The following is a 12,334-nucleotide window of genomic DNA, read 5'->3' on the forward strand; positions in this document are numbered from 1 at the left end:
CACCTCAGCAGGCCACAGTCATAGAAATGGGGATGGGGAGGGGAGGCGCTGCTCAGGGTCACTCTGCCGCTCTGTGTGACAGCAGGGCTGTGGGGACAGGGCCCGAGACAGGAGCCACCAGGAAGGGGCTGGGGAGTAGAGCCTGGCCTGGGGAGGATCCCGGGAAGGGGCGGGGGGCAGAGCCTGGGCCAGGGGGGGATCCCCGGGAAGGGGCGGGGGGGGGCAGAGCCTGGGCCGGGGGGGGATCCCCGGGAAGGGGCGGGGGGCAGAGCCTGGGCTGGGGGGGGGATCCCGGGAAGGGGCTGGGGAGTAGAGGCTGGCCTGGGGAGGATCCCGGGAAGGGGCGGGGGGCAGAGCCTGGGCCAGGGGGGGATCCCCGGGAAGGGGCGGGGGGGGCAGAGCCTGGGCCGGGGGGGGATCCCCGGGAAGGGGCGGGGGGCAGAGCCTGGGCTGGGGGGGGATCCCCGGGAAGGGGCGGGGGGGGCAGAGCCTGGGCCGGGGGGATCCCGGGAAGGGGCAGGGGGGGCAGAGCCTGGGCCGGGGGGGGATCCCCGGGAAGGGGCGGGGGGGGCAGAGCCTGGGCTGGGGGGGGATCCCAGGAAGGGGCGGGGGGGGCAGAGCCTGGGCCGGGGGGGATCCCCGGGGGGGGCTGGGGGGATCCCCGGGAAGGGGCGGGGGGGCAGAGCCTGGGCCGGGGGGGGATACCCGGGAAGGGGCCGGGGGGGGCAGAGCCTGGGCCGGGGGGATCCCGGGAAGGGGCGGGGGGGGCAGAGCCTGGGCCGGGGGGATCCCGGGAAGGGGCAGGGGGGGCAGAGCCTGGGCCGGGGGGGGATCCCCGGGAAGGGGCGGGGGGGGGCAGAGCCTGGGCTGGGGGGGGATCCCAGGAAGGGGCGGGGGGGCAGAGCCTGGGCCGGGGGGGATCCCCGGGGGGGGCTGGGGGGATCCCCGGGAAGGGGCGGGGGGGGCAGAGCCTGGGCCGGGGGGGGATCCCCGGGAAGGGGCCGGGGGGGGCAGAGTTGGGGGCTCCCCGGGAAAGGCCGGGCAGGCGGCGGAGGATACGCGTAGCGCGTGCCCGTTGCTAGGAGACAGGCGCTTCCGGGGGCTCCCAGGGGCGGGGGGGCTCCCCCTGCCGGCCTGGGGGGCGCTGGCAGCCTCGTGCGCCCGGCCCCTTGAACTCCCCCCGCCCAGCCCCGCGCGGGGGGCGGTCCTCCAGCTTCCCACAACCCCCCTCGGCTTCTTCCCGGCTAAGATGGCGGCAGCGGCTTTGTGCTGCCGGGGGCTCTGCAGGACGGGTAAGGACCTTCCCCCCCGGGCCCGCCGACCCCAGCAACTGCCCCCGGCCACAGAGACCTGCCCGCCCCTCTGACAGCCCTGTCCCAGGAGGGTCCCCCCCTTCTGAACCCTCCCCCAGAGACCCCCCTCCCCCCTTTGAACCCCCCAGAGATTCCCCCACCCCCGGAGACCCCCAGCAGGGCCCCCCTCGCCCTCTGAACCTCCCCCCAGAGATCCCCCACCCCTGACACCTCCAGAGACCCCACAGTAGGGTTCCCTTCCCCTCTGAACCCCCCCAGAGATCCCCCACTGACACCCCCAGAGACCCCTAGGAGGGCCCCCCCGAACCTCCTCCCAGAGATCCCCCACCCCTGACACCCCCAGAGACCCCACAGTAGGGTTCCCTTCCCCTCTGAACCCCCCCAGAGATCCCCCACTGACACCCCCAGAGACCCCTAGGAGGGCCCCCCCGAACCTCCTCCCAGAGATCCCCCACCCCTGACACCCCCAGAGACCCCACAGTAGGGTTCCCTTCCCCTCTGAACCCCCCCAGAGATCCCCCACTGACACCCCCAGAGACCCCTAGGAGGGCCCCCCCGAACCTCCTCCCAGAGATCCCCCACCCCTGACACCCCCAGAGACCCCACAGTAGGGCTCCCTTCCCCTCTGAACCCCCCCAGAGATCCCCACCCCTTGACACCCACAGAGACCCCCAGCATCACCCCACCTCTCTGAAGCCCTATCCCTAGTATTGCCCCCCCACACCCTGCTGAACAGCCCCTCCCCCCCCCGAGAGATTCCCCCTTCTCTCTGGATTCCCCCCCCCCCAGCATTGCTCCTCACCCTTCTGACACCGCCAGAGACCCCCAGCATCACCTCTGTCTTTCTGAACCCCCATCCCTAGCATTGCCCCAGTAACTCTCCTCACTCCTCTGACAACTCCCTCCCCACAAGCTCCAGTGACTGTCCCCACCCATGGGGGACTCCCTGTATCCCAGTAGCCCCCATGCAGTTACAGCCTTGTAGATCTGGGGAGAGCCTGCACCTGATGAGTTGCTGGGTCTGGGATAGAGATGAGTCTGAGCTGATCTCTTTGCCCTCCTCCTTTCCTCCCCCCTGTAAATCCAAACTTGGCATTTCACACTTATTGCTGCAGTGGGTCCTGATCTTCCGAACCTCATATGACCCCTGCGCACTCCCCTGCCCCCAAATTTCAGATCTGGGTCAGAACTTTGCATCTTGGGCTGTTCAGTTACTGAAACGCCTCTGCAGTCTGTAGTGGCAGGGCCAGGCTGAACTTATCCCTTATGGGGGTCCTGTTAAACATCCCAGGTCACAGTCCAACTTGGGATCAAAGGCCCAGGAGCTGAGGCGCATTTAACTACGGCAGAATTTCGGCAGAAAAGGACCTAGGGGTTACAGTGGATGAGACGCTGGATATGAGTCAACAGTGTGCCCTTGTTGCCAAGAAGGCCAATGGCATTTTGGGATGTATAAGTAGGGGCATTGCCAGCAGATCGAGGGACGTGATCGTTCCCCTCTTTTCGACATTGGTGAGGCCTCATCTGGAGTACTGTGTCCAGTTTTGGGCCCCACACTACAAGAAGGATGTGGAAAAATTGGAAAGAGTCCAGAGGAGGGCAACAAAAATGATTAGGGGACTGGAACGCATGACTTATGAGGAGAGGCTGAAGGAACTGGGATTGTTTAGTCTGCGGAAGATAAGAATGAGGGGGGATTTGATAGCTGCTTTCAACTACCTGAAGGGAGGTTCCAAAGAGGATGGATCTAGACTGTTCTCGGTGGTAGCTGATGACAGAACAAGGAGTTATGGTCTCAAGTTGCAGTGGGGGAGGTTTAGGTTGGATATTAGGAAAAACTTTTTCATTAGGAGGGCGGTGAAACACTGGAATGCGTTGCCTAGGGAGGTGGTGGAATCTCCTTCCTTAGATATTTTTAAGGTCAGGCTTGACAAAGCCCTGGCTGGGATGATTTAGTTGGGGATTGGTCCTGCTTTGAGCAGGGGGTTGGACTAGATGACCTCCTGAGGTCCCTTCCAACCCTGATATTCTATGATTCTATGAACTACATCGTTCTTTTTTCTTTCCTGCACCAGGCTGGCTGCCCACCCTGCAGATCGTCCGCTATGCCAAGTCAGTCACTCGTCACTGGAAAGCGATGCACTTTGAGCGGCAGAAACTGATGGCGGTGACTGAATACATCGCCCCCAAACCGGCCATCCCAGAGAAGTGCGTCACTCCCTACATCAGAGCAATCAAGGAGGTAAGCGCTGAGCATGGGGCTGAAGCACTTGTACTGCGAGCAGCTCTGGTCTTGCACAGAAACCTTGTAGATTTAGCCTGTGTCTACCCTGCACCTGGGAGCAAGTCTCTCGGCCCGGGTTGAAACGCTTGGTCATTAGGGCCCACCTGGGCATGCTAAAAGTAGCTGCGTAGAAGATGCTTTGACGTTGCATCTCAAGCCCCCAGTGCCCCCAGGCTTGAGACCCCAAGCCCCAGCCTACATAGCCTTTTAGCATCCTACCTTGAGCCCTGCTAGCCCAAACCTCTGGCCCCGGGCTGGGAGGCTCGCTTACAGGCGCTGGGGATTCGTGGCTCTAGGAAACCTTCTCAGGTTATAGTTGGATTTCCCTTTCTTGTCCTTGCTGCTGTTGGGTCTGGACTTTCCTTTTGTTGCTCTGTTGTTGTTTTTTCTACCAGCCTCTTGAGTGATAGGTCTCCCTCAAAGCCTCTATCTCCCATATTTCTCAGCATTTCTACATCCCTTCGGCTTTAAGGTCTGATCGGCCCTTCTGCTCGCTGCATGCCTGATTCATCAGTGGTGCTGGGTATCCCGATCACGCCTGCTGAAGCATGTATGAGCTGGAGATGTTTGGCATCTCTCAGATCAGGCCTTATGCCCATGCTGTCTCTCTGGAGCTGGCCTCTTCAACCTTTGCATTCTGCTCTTTCCCGTCTTGGCTCTTTGTTTGTGAAGGACCCAGTCCAGCTCCTCGCTAAGTTAATGGCCTGTTGATGTCAGTGGGTGCAGGATCAGACCCCTAGTTCACATGGTACTATGGGCTAGTAGCTAAAATGGGGAACAGGGAGTCAGGATTCCTTGGTTCTATTCCTGGCCCTGCCACTCACTCTGTGTGTGACCATGGGCCAGTCACTAAATCTCTGTCTCTCAGTTCTCCCATTTGTAAACTGGGGATGGTGCCCACATCTGCGAAGCATTTTGAGGTTCTTGGATGACTGGAGCTCTCTAAAGGCAGAGTTCTTTTGCTTAATTGCTCTCTCTGCGCAGGCTTCGGGGTGGCCCCCAGGTTTCCCCCAGATCTAGGCTTTGACAGTTGTGTGTAAAAAATACGGCTCTCCCTCTCCCAGGAGAATGGCTATGCAAAGCTGTTACGCCGGCAAGTGACGGAGACATTCCGGGACAGTAAAATGATCGCCGTGTGTCAGCACAACTTTATACCCAGCGAGGAAATGCTGCTCATGAAACACCGCCTCAGGAAGCACAACATCCATGTCAAGTTCTTCCCTAATGAGGTACAGTCGGAGCTGCCTAGCAGCTAAATCCAACGCAGCAGGCTGCTCCTATTGGAGCAAGGTTTAGTTCTTAAGGGGTTGTGGCAAAGCCCCAGTGCGTGATTGTGCCCCTAGACTGCCAAAAAAAGGGGGGAGTGGAGATTATTGTGCGCCCTTTGTTGTGTTTTCTGGATTTGTTACGTGTATTTAAAAAAAGACCCTCATCTGGAGTTAAGTGCCGTCTACATCAAAGCACCAGATGGGCTAAGATAGTGGAGGTTGGCTTCTAGGGCAAACGAATGGTTGGCCAAAAAAAGATGAACCTTGCATTGTCCTGACGATCGGTGTGCTCTGGCACACCACGAGAAGGAGCGTGTTCCACCGGGATCTTGCACCAGAATGCCTTGCCCACAGCTCAACATCTAGCTTGGCTCTCTTGATGTTTCCTAGGGAATGGGGAGATCTGAGGCAGCTGGGTCCCAAACCATGGAGGGCTTCGGCCTGGTTCCCACCTGCTCCTGAATGCAGTTGTTTTCAAGTGCAGTACACTGCACACAAGTATAACATGCTCATTCTGGCCTTCCCCACTAAATAGTCTTCTGCATTTCAGCACTCGGTGAGGCTTCTAAGCAGCTGTCAGCACACGATCTCTTCATTCATTTACTGGAGGATGTAAGCTTTCCCTCCTCTGCCTCTTCCTGGAACACCAGGCATGTTAAACACATTGCCATGCCATGTGACTATGAGCACTGCAGAGGGAATGTCAGAAAAACATCTGGCTACTGGGGAACTGATGGTGCTGGCCACTTGATCTAAATGAATCCAATTTCAAGGTGGTTTTGTGCTGAAAATTCTGGTTAATGGGTGTCTGGAATTTGCTGGTCTCAGATTTCGAAGAGGGCCCAGGTCTGTTCTCATCTGGGCAGATAAAGGGCTTAATTTGAATATGGAGCTCCTGAAACGAATGTCCCTGTGGTGCTTTGAAGATGGCTTCAGCCTTTGTGTGATAAATTAACTGAGATCTCTCTCTCCTTATTACCTCACATACTGTTTGCCTCCCTTTTTCAGATCGTGAGACCCTACCTTTCAGTATCCAAATACAAGAACCTCCTTCCTCTCTTTGTGGGCTGCAGTCTCATGTTAGTGAGCCCAGAAATCAAGGCGAAGGAAATGTTGCGAATCCTGAAGAACGTGCCACAGATAAACCTCCTAGGTAAGGAGTCTCCCTCAATCAGGCCAATCTGTTGGATCAACCTCCTTGGAGAGCATCAGATACTGTTATTTATATTACAGGGGTGTCTCAAGGTGCTAACTGATGTTAGGGCCCTTTTGCGGCAGGTGCTGTACATACACTTAGTGAGAGGCAGCCCCTGCCTCAAAGAGTTTATGATCAAAAGAGAAAGGGTGGGTGGAGTAAACAGACCGAGGGAAAACCATGGCATCGCTCTGAGTAAACTACTACTGCCAGGGCTGGCAATAGAACCTGTGTCCCGCCTGGTAGTTCAGTGCCCTGTCCAGTGGCCCACATAACCTCTCGATGCATCTGCGAGGGGAAAGTTTCTGTCTCTAGGTGGTTGGCCTGGGTATCTTTGGCACAGCTGCTTTGCCCTCTGTCCCCAGCAGGTTCAAGAGGGGTTTGTGTTAACACAGTCCAGTGGCAGCCCGGCTGGTGCAGCTCCCTGATGGCAGAAGGCTGGAGGGAATTGCTCCTTGGGTCTCATGGACCCGTGACTGTACAAAGAGGTCTCTGCAGAAGAGAACAACTTTGAACCAGGCTTGCAAACAACGACACTGAAATATGTTTAGTTGGGCATGTGGGGCGGTTTACCGGACAGCTGAAGAGGCTGGAGCTCTTTAGGTCACTGGTTGAAATTCAGTCCAGGATGGGAGCAATCCAAAGCCCTGACCACCTCATGACTGCTAGGGGGATGAATTGGTTTGAGTGTAGGTGCTCACATCACATTAGCATGTCCCCTCCCGCCTTTGCTGGCAGAGTTGGAGACCAGGATCACGCTCCCCTTAAAGTGACCACCTTCAAGTCAGGTCTGAGTCACTTTGGCAGGGAAGCTCGCACTGCTGCTACCTGCTTTCTAGGTCCTGTCTACTGAACTGAGCGCAGGGCTAGGAGCCAGGAACTCCCTGGTTCTTTTCCTGACTTTGTCACTGATTTGCTGCCAGACCTCGAGCAAATCATATCACCTTTTCCCTTCCCCCTCTGCAAAGAAGGCAACACGGTCTCCAGGGTTGTAAATCCAGCAGCTGTCACCAGCATTAAACTCCCATAACCAAGCACCTTCATAACACACCCATGGAAAATAAGAGATCCCTGGCTCTCTTTCCAGCTTTTGCATTGTAGCTAGTATCTTGCACTCAGCCGTCTCTGCTCCTCTCTTGTCTTTCAGGTGCCTGTATTGACAACACCATCCTAAGCAACCAGGGGGTCGTAAACTACTCCAATTTGCCTGCTATGGAAATCATCCAGGGGCAAGTGGTGGGCACTCTCTCTCTCCTGGCATCCCAGACATGTGCTCTCCTGCATCACAGCCCTGTGCACCTCACGGCTTTGCTGGACCAGTACATCAAAGAGCAAAGTGGCGGAGCTGGGGAGACTGATGGGAAGGCAGGGGAAGGCCAGGCTGAGTTGGGGCCTGCCAAGAGTTCTGTGGGCCTTTGATGCCGGGTCCCTGGCACCCTGTGTATTAACCACATCCTGTACATAGAGGCTTATAGCAGGGAGCGTGTTCCTGCCAGTTTCATCTCAGGTGGGTGGGGATTAGTGGGAGAGGCCAATTGCCTGTCTAAGCCAACAACAGAAATAGCAGGAAAAAGATCCTAGAGGACTAACCTGTCAGACTGGTGCTAATGCAATGTGCTACTGTTTGGGGGTGGAGTCTGCAAGGTGGGTCCAGTCCCCCCGTTTCTCAGCCTGGACATGCGAAGCTATTCCTCCCTCCACTTTCTGTAACGCCCCCTCTCGTCAGCTGGTAATGCCACTGATGGATCATCCCGAGTCTTCCTCAGTGGGAAGGATTGTTCTGTGATGTGGGGAGTGGAGCGGACACTGTTTGTAGTAGCGTATGCTTTCCAACCACCACCAATTCAGCTGTGAGAATCACTTGCTCTGGGGGTCAGAACGCACATGGGGAAATTCAGAGTCCCTCTCTCAATTAGGGGAACAGAAAGGCAGCCACCTCTAGGGTGGAAGGCACCAACTGTTTAACAACACACAGTAACACTCCTCTACTGTTTTAAGACCGGAAGTGAAGAAGATACTGAAACAGCAGGCTATGCTCGGGACACAGAACGGAGGGATATGCCTTCACGGCAGCTGGAAAGTGTAATTCCCAGTGCGGGCAGATGTACACACGTTAGCTCTGCTTAAGCTCCCCCCTAAATATAGCACTGGGTCCGCCGTGGCTTGAGCTAACCGCCTGTGTATAGTCTCACAACCCCCTTGGTTGTACTCGAGTGACTAGTCCATGCGGCTGTGGCCACGCTGCTATTTTTAGGTGCTAGCTTGAGCAGAGCTAGTGCACGTATGTCTGCCCCAGCAGGGTATTATATCTCCCAGCTGCTGTGTCGACGTCCCCTTCGTGGTTAACCCTAGAGCAGGATGGACGTTTTCTATGGAGACATTTTTGTGGACGGATAATGGCTTTTATTTATTTTTTTTGTAAAACAGAATTTCTCGGGGGAGGAAGGGAGCATCTGTTCTTGTTAAACTGTGAAAGATTTTGGAGTCTTCAATTAAATCCTGCAAATATTTTAAGACCAATCTTATTTGTGTTGGAAACATTTTACCGAGGAGGAAAAAAAGGGAAAAGAAAGGTGTTAACCGGCGCCTGTGGACAGCTCGGCTTTAGCTAACAGCTCTGTTCTTTCAGATGGGGCCCAACGGTAGAGAGCTTGACTATCCTGGTTATTTTTCTCAGATGGGCCGCCCCTGCCTGTCCTCCCCCGGGGTGAACCTCCTGCTTCTCTCTCATCTGTGCTTCAGTCCGGCACAGAAATGCTACAGCCCAGTGCCTTCCTAAGAGCAATGGCAGGCACCCTGCCCCACATGCCAGCGGGACGTTAGCAAAATAGCGTTCATAGTGTAGTCAAGTGGCAGCCAATCTATCCTCTTCGCTGCTGTTGGCAGGGTCTGGGTAGCAATGGGGAATTGAAGATGTGGAGGCAGATTTTAGCCCTGATGTAAATGGGACTAACACCACTTGACGTGAGTGGACTTGTGCCTCACTGAAGCAGGGCTGCGGATGGCATAAATCTACAGGCCTGCTCTGGAAAAGGCTTTGTCCTAACATTGTCAATGCCGCCAGTTAAATTGTTATTGGTGTAGGCCCCCGTTTTTTTTTTTCCCCCGATAGCCTTGGCCACAAAGTTGCATGGACTGGAGCCAGGCAGTAGCAATGACAAGCCTGCCGCCTCCAAAGATGGAAAAACTCTCTGAAAGCGGGTTCCGGCTTGAGTGTTAACCGGCGCCTGTGGACAGCTCCTTCATCTGTGCTTTGAACTAAGCTTTGCAAAGCATCGAGGCCTGGCCCCAGCCTGGCTGTGGGAGTGAAATGGGAGGACTCGTTAATAAACACTGTTTTCTAGAATGTCTGGGCTGCGGGAGTCTTTGAGGCTTTGCTCTTAGGATTTTTACAAAGCTGTTCCCCTTCCTTTGACTCCTTTGCTGGCTTCCCTTCCAGCTGCAGTATGACCCACTTGGTGTTGGTGCCACAGGGTGCTGGCCTGAAGCCTTCTTTAGGCAGAGCACAGAGGCCTCCCTGATCCTCAGCCCAGCCCAGCGCAGGCAGGGAGGGAGGAGGAGGTCCAGTTTCTTTACTAACTCAGCCTCTGCTGAGTCTCCAGGCACAGGGAATCCTTCTCCTAGCAGATGAAGCCTGGGTGGCAGAGCATCTCACTGGTCTCCTGGGAGATTAAAGAGCAAAGTCTGGTGTTAACCTGAGCTTCTCCTGCACTCCGAGATGCACTAAACTCTCTGGATGTCAGGAGGTGATCTCGGCGATTACATGCACCAGTGCCTCTTGCAATCTGTACAGTAAATGGGTTCAGTCTTTGCTTTAGTGAGTGAAGGAGGGTAGTAGTCTTTGGACTTCTCCAGCACCTTCCATCCAAGGATCTCAAGTCCCTTTAACAGTATGAAAGATGGCAGGAGATTGTTGTCTGCTGGGGAAACAGAGGCACAGCTGGGACGTGGCCTGCTCCTAGACACGGGGGATTTCTACTCAGCAGTGGCCTGTGTGTGTGGAGTGTTGTGTCTTTCTGCTTCCCACCAACACTGATGTCAGAGTTATACTTAGCTCAGGGTAACAGGATGTGGCAGAGCCTGAAACAGAACCCAGCTCTCTGCCTCCACTTCCTGCCTGACAACCGCACGGCCATCCTTTTGCCTGAGAGGGAGCTGCTGCATCTTCTCACAGGGGTACCTGGATATGCTCCCTGGGGCCTGTAGACCTCTGCATCTTCCAGGCTGCTTCAGGCTCGCTCCCTTTGTTATTGCTTGTAGCATAAATCACTTGATATCCCTGAGCCTCAGCATTGCTATAGGAGTCTGGGAGGGCCGATCCCTTCGCTACTCACGGCTCTTGTTCCCGAATGGAGGACCCAAGTCCAAGCAAGTGTGGTGCTCTCCTGATTAGCAATAGGGAGCCTGATTGCGCCTGGCGACCTTGGCTGCTAGGGACAGGAGATCAAAGGGGGCTGGCCGTGACAGCTCTGTCCCAAGCACAGTGAACTAACGAGGCAGCCCGGTCCCCTTCTCAAGGTGGGCGAATGTCTACTTCATGCCTTTGCTCTGCTTGGCAGCCAGGAAAGAACAGTGTGTGCTGCTAATGACCCTTTTGGTTGACTGTAGACCATTTCCCACCCCCTCTCCCGCCGATCTGATACAGCCGTGAAAGACCCTGCTGGATGGCACGTGATCTGTAAACATCAACAGTGGTACTGCATTTTCAGATTGTTCAGTGGGTGCCCCACTGCTACAACTGTGTGTGGGGGAGAGAGAGAAAATACTTGTCACAAGGCACCGAAGTGGAAATTCTTCCGCCATTGGGCTTGGCGCGTGGCGTTTTCTGCTGGTGCTCCCATTGCAAATTGACTGGATTTCTCCCTTCACAATACCTGAGTGATAACAGCTCTGAAATCTGCACTGAGGTAGGTGGGGGGGGGGGAAGGGGAGGGGAAGGTTTTGTTTTTAAAAGGGGGTTTTGTAAAAAAAAAAAAAGTCATTTTATGTTTATTTTGATGAAAACAGGTGACCAGAGAGAGCTGCTGGAAGCAGGGGTTGGTTTTAGCCATTGGATCAGCAACATTCCTCATTCTCCATCCTCCTTGATGCCCCTGCAATTTAGTTCCTTCCCGTGGCTTCTGTGCTTTCCTACTCCCTTCCAGAGATAGCTGACGATATTAACTCTGATCTTCGAAATGCAAGGGGCTTGGGTCCTGTCTCCCTGGAGGGACCAATCTTCTCTCCACTTTACTTTGTGCTGCTGTAGCAGTCGAGATAAGGGTGAACATTTTCCGAGCTTTTTGGCAGAAAATTGGGGTTTCAGCTACATAAAAAGTGTTTTTTTCTTCCCATGGAAAAGTTTGGTTTTTGGCACAAGATTGAAATCCGAAATATTTTGGGCAAAATCCAAAATATTTAAATTACGAAAAGCTGCTGTCATGCCTCATGGGAGTTGTAGTTTAAGTGCCTCACACTCCCATTCTCTGTCAGTTGAGCTTCCTGGCTGGATTGCACCTCCCATGATGCACTCCCAACAGGGGAGATAATGATGCATCATGGGAGACCCAGTCTATAGAGGTGAATGGGAATACGAGGCACCCAAACTACAATTCCCATGAGGCACTGCAGCACCATTTCAAAACAGAAACATTTTGGGTTTTGGCCAACCTCTGTCAGTTTGATTTTTGGCCCAACACTTGAAATTATTGGCCGTCTTTGAGGTCAGCCGGGGGCTCCCCAGCCAGGAGTCCCAAGATTTAAACAGCTGAGCATTGTCAGCGTGCAAGACTTTGACTCTGGAGCTATTGTGTCAGTGGAAGAAGAAAGAGGGTGGAGGACTATGTGGTTAAAGCACTAAAGTGGAAGTCCATTCCTGTCTCTGCCATGGTTTTCTGTGGCCTTGGGGAAGTCACTTGACATCTGAGCCTCAATTCCCACTGTGTAAAATTGGCAGAGGTTTGAGTGTGTGTGTGTGTGTGTTATCCTTCCCAATTCCTACCCCACAGGGGTGTTAGGAGGCTATGTTAATCATGGGACAATCTGAAACCATGATGAGGGTGACCAGCATGACAAGCCCAAAAGGGACGCAGCCTCTGTGCAGATAGATTGCCAGCCCAGCTCACCTCTAGCAAGGTCCTTCACATGATCTGGCCAACTCTTCTGTGGCTATGTCTCTTGCTGGTGATCTTAAGCCACTGAAGTTTGTGGTGCCCATGTGGTCACGGGCCCTGCAGTGGCCTTCCTGGGCAAATGCCCTTTGTTCTTGCATGCTAATAACACGTCTCTATGAAGA

The 12,334-nt window shown here is 54.9% G+C and overlaps 1 protein-coding gene across 1 annotated transcript; it reads left to right on the top strand.

Annotated features, from left to right (window-relative positions):
* The first annotated feature begins 1,224 nt into the window (after positions 1-1,224).
* MRPL10 (mitochondrial ribosomal protein L10) lies at positions 1,225-8,580 on the top strand. The gene is made up of 5 exons (XM_073325852.2): positions 1,225-1,292; positions 3,389-3,555; positions 4,662-4,826; positions 5,874-6,018; positions 7,208-8,580. The coding sequence occupies exons 1-5, from the start codon at positions 1,250-1,252 to the stop codon at positions 7,477-7,479; spliced, it is 792 nt and encodes a 263-aa protein (XP_073181953.1). The 5' UTR covers positions 1,225-1,249; the 3' UTR covers positions 7,480-8,580.
* The last annotated feature ends 3,754 nt before the right edge of the window (positions 8,581-12,334 follow it).

The sequence above is a fragment of the Lepidochelys kempii genome, chromosome 27 (genome assembly GCF_965140285.1).
Source record: "Lepidochelys kempii isolate rLepKem1 chromosome 27, rLepKem1.hap1, whole genome shotgun sequence".
Classification (NCBI taxonomy): domain Eukaryota; kingdom Metazoa; phylum Chordata; order Testudines; family Cheloniidae; genus Lepidochelys; species Lepidochelys kempii.

What these genes read in the sequence shown, in the direction of transcription:
- MRPL10 (XM_073325852.2), top strand. Translation starts at nt 1,250, where the DNA reads ATGGCGGCAGCGGCTTTGTGCTGCCGGGGGCTCTGCAGGACGG. An exon ending in CCGGGGGCTCTGCAGGACGG is followed by an intron (nt 1,293 to 3,388) that starts GTAAGGACCTTC and finishes TTCCTGCACCAG; the next exon opens with GCTGGCTGCCCACCCTGCAG. An exon ending in TCAAGTTCTTCCCTAATGAG is followed by an intron (nt 4,827 to 5,873) that starts GTACAGTCGGAG and finishes TCCCTTTTTCAG; the next exon opens with ATCGTGAGACCCTACCTTTC.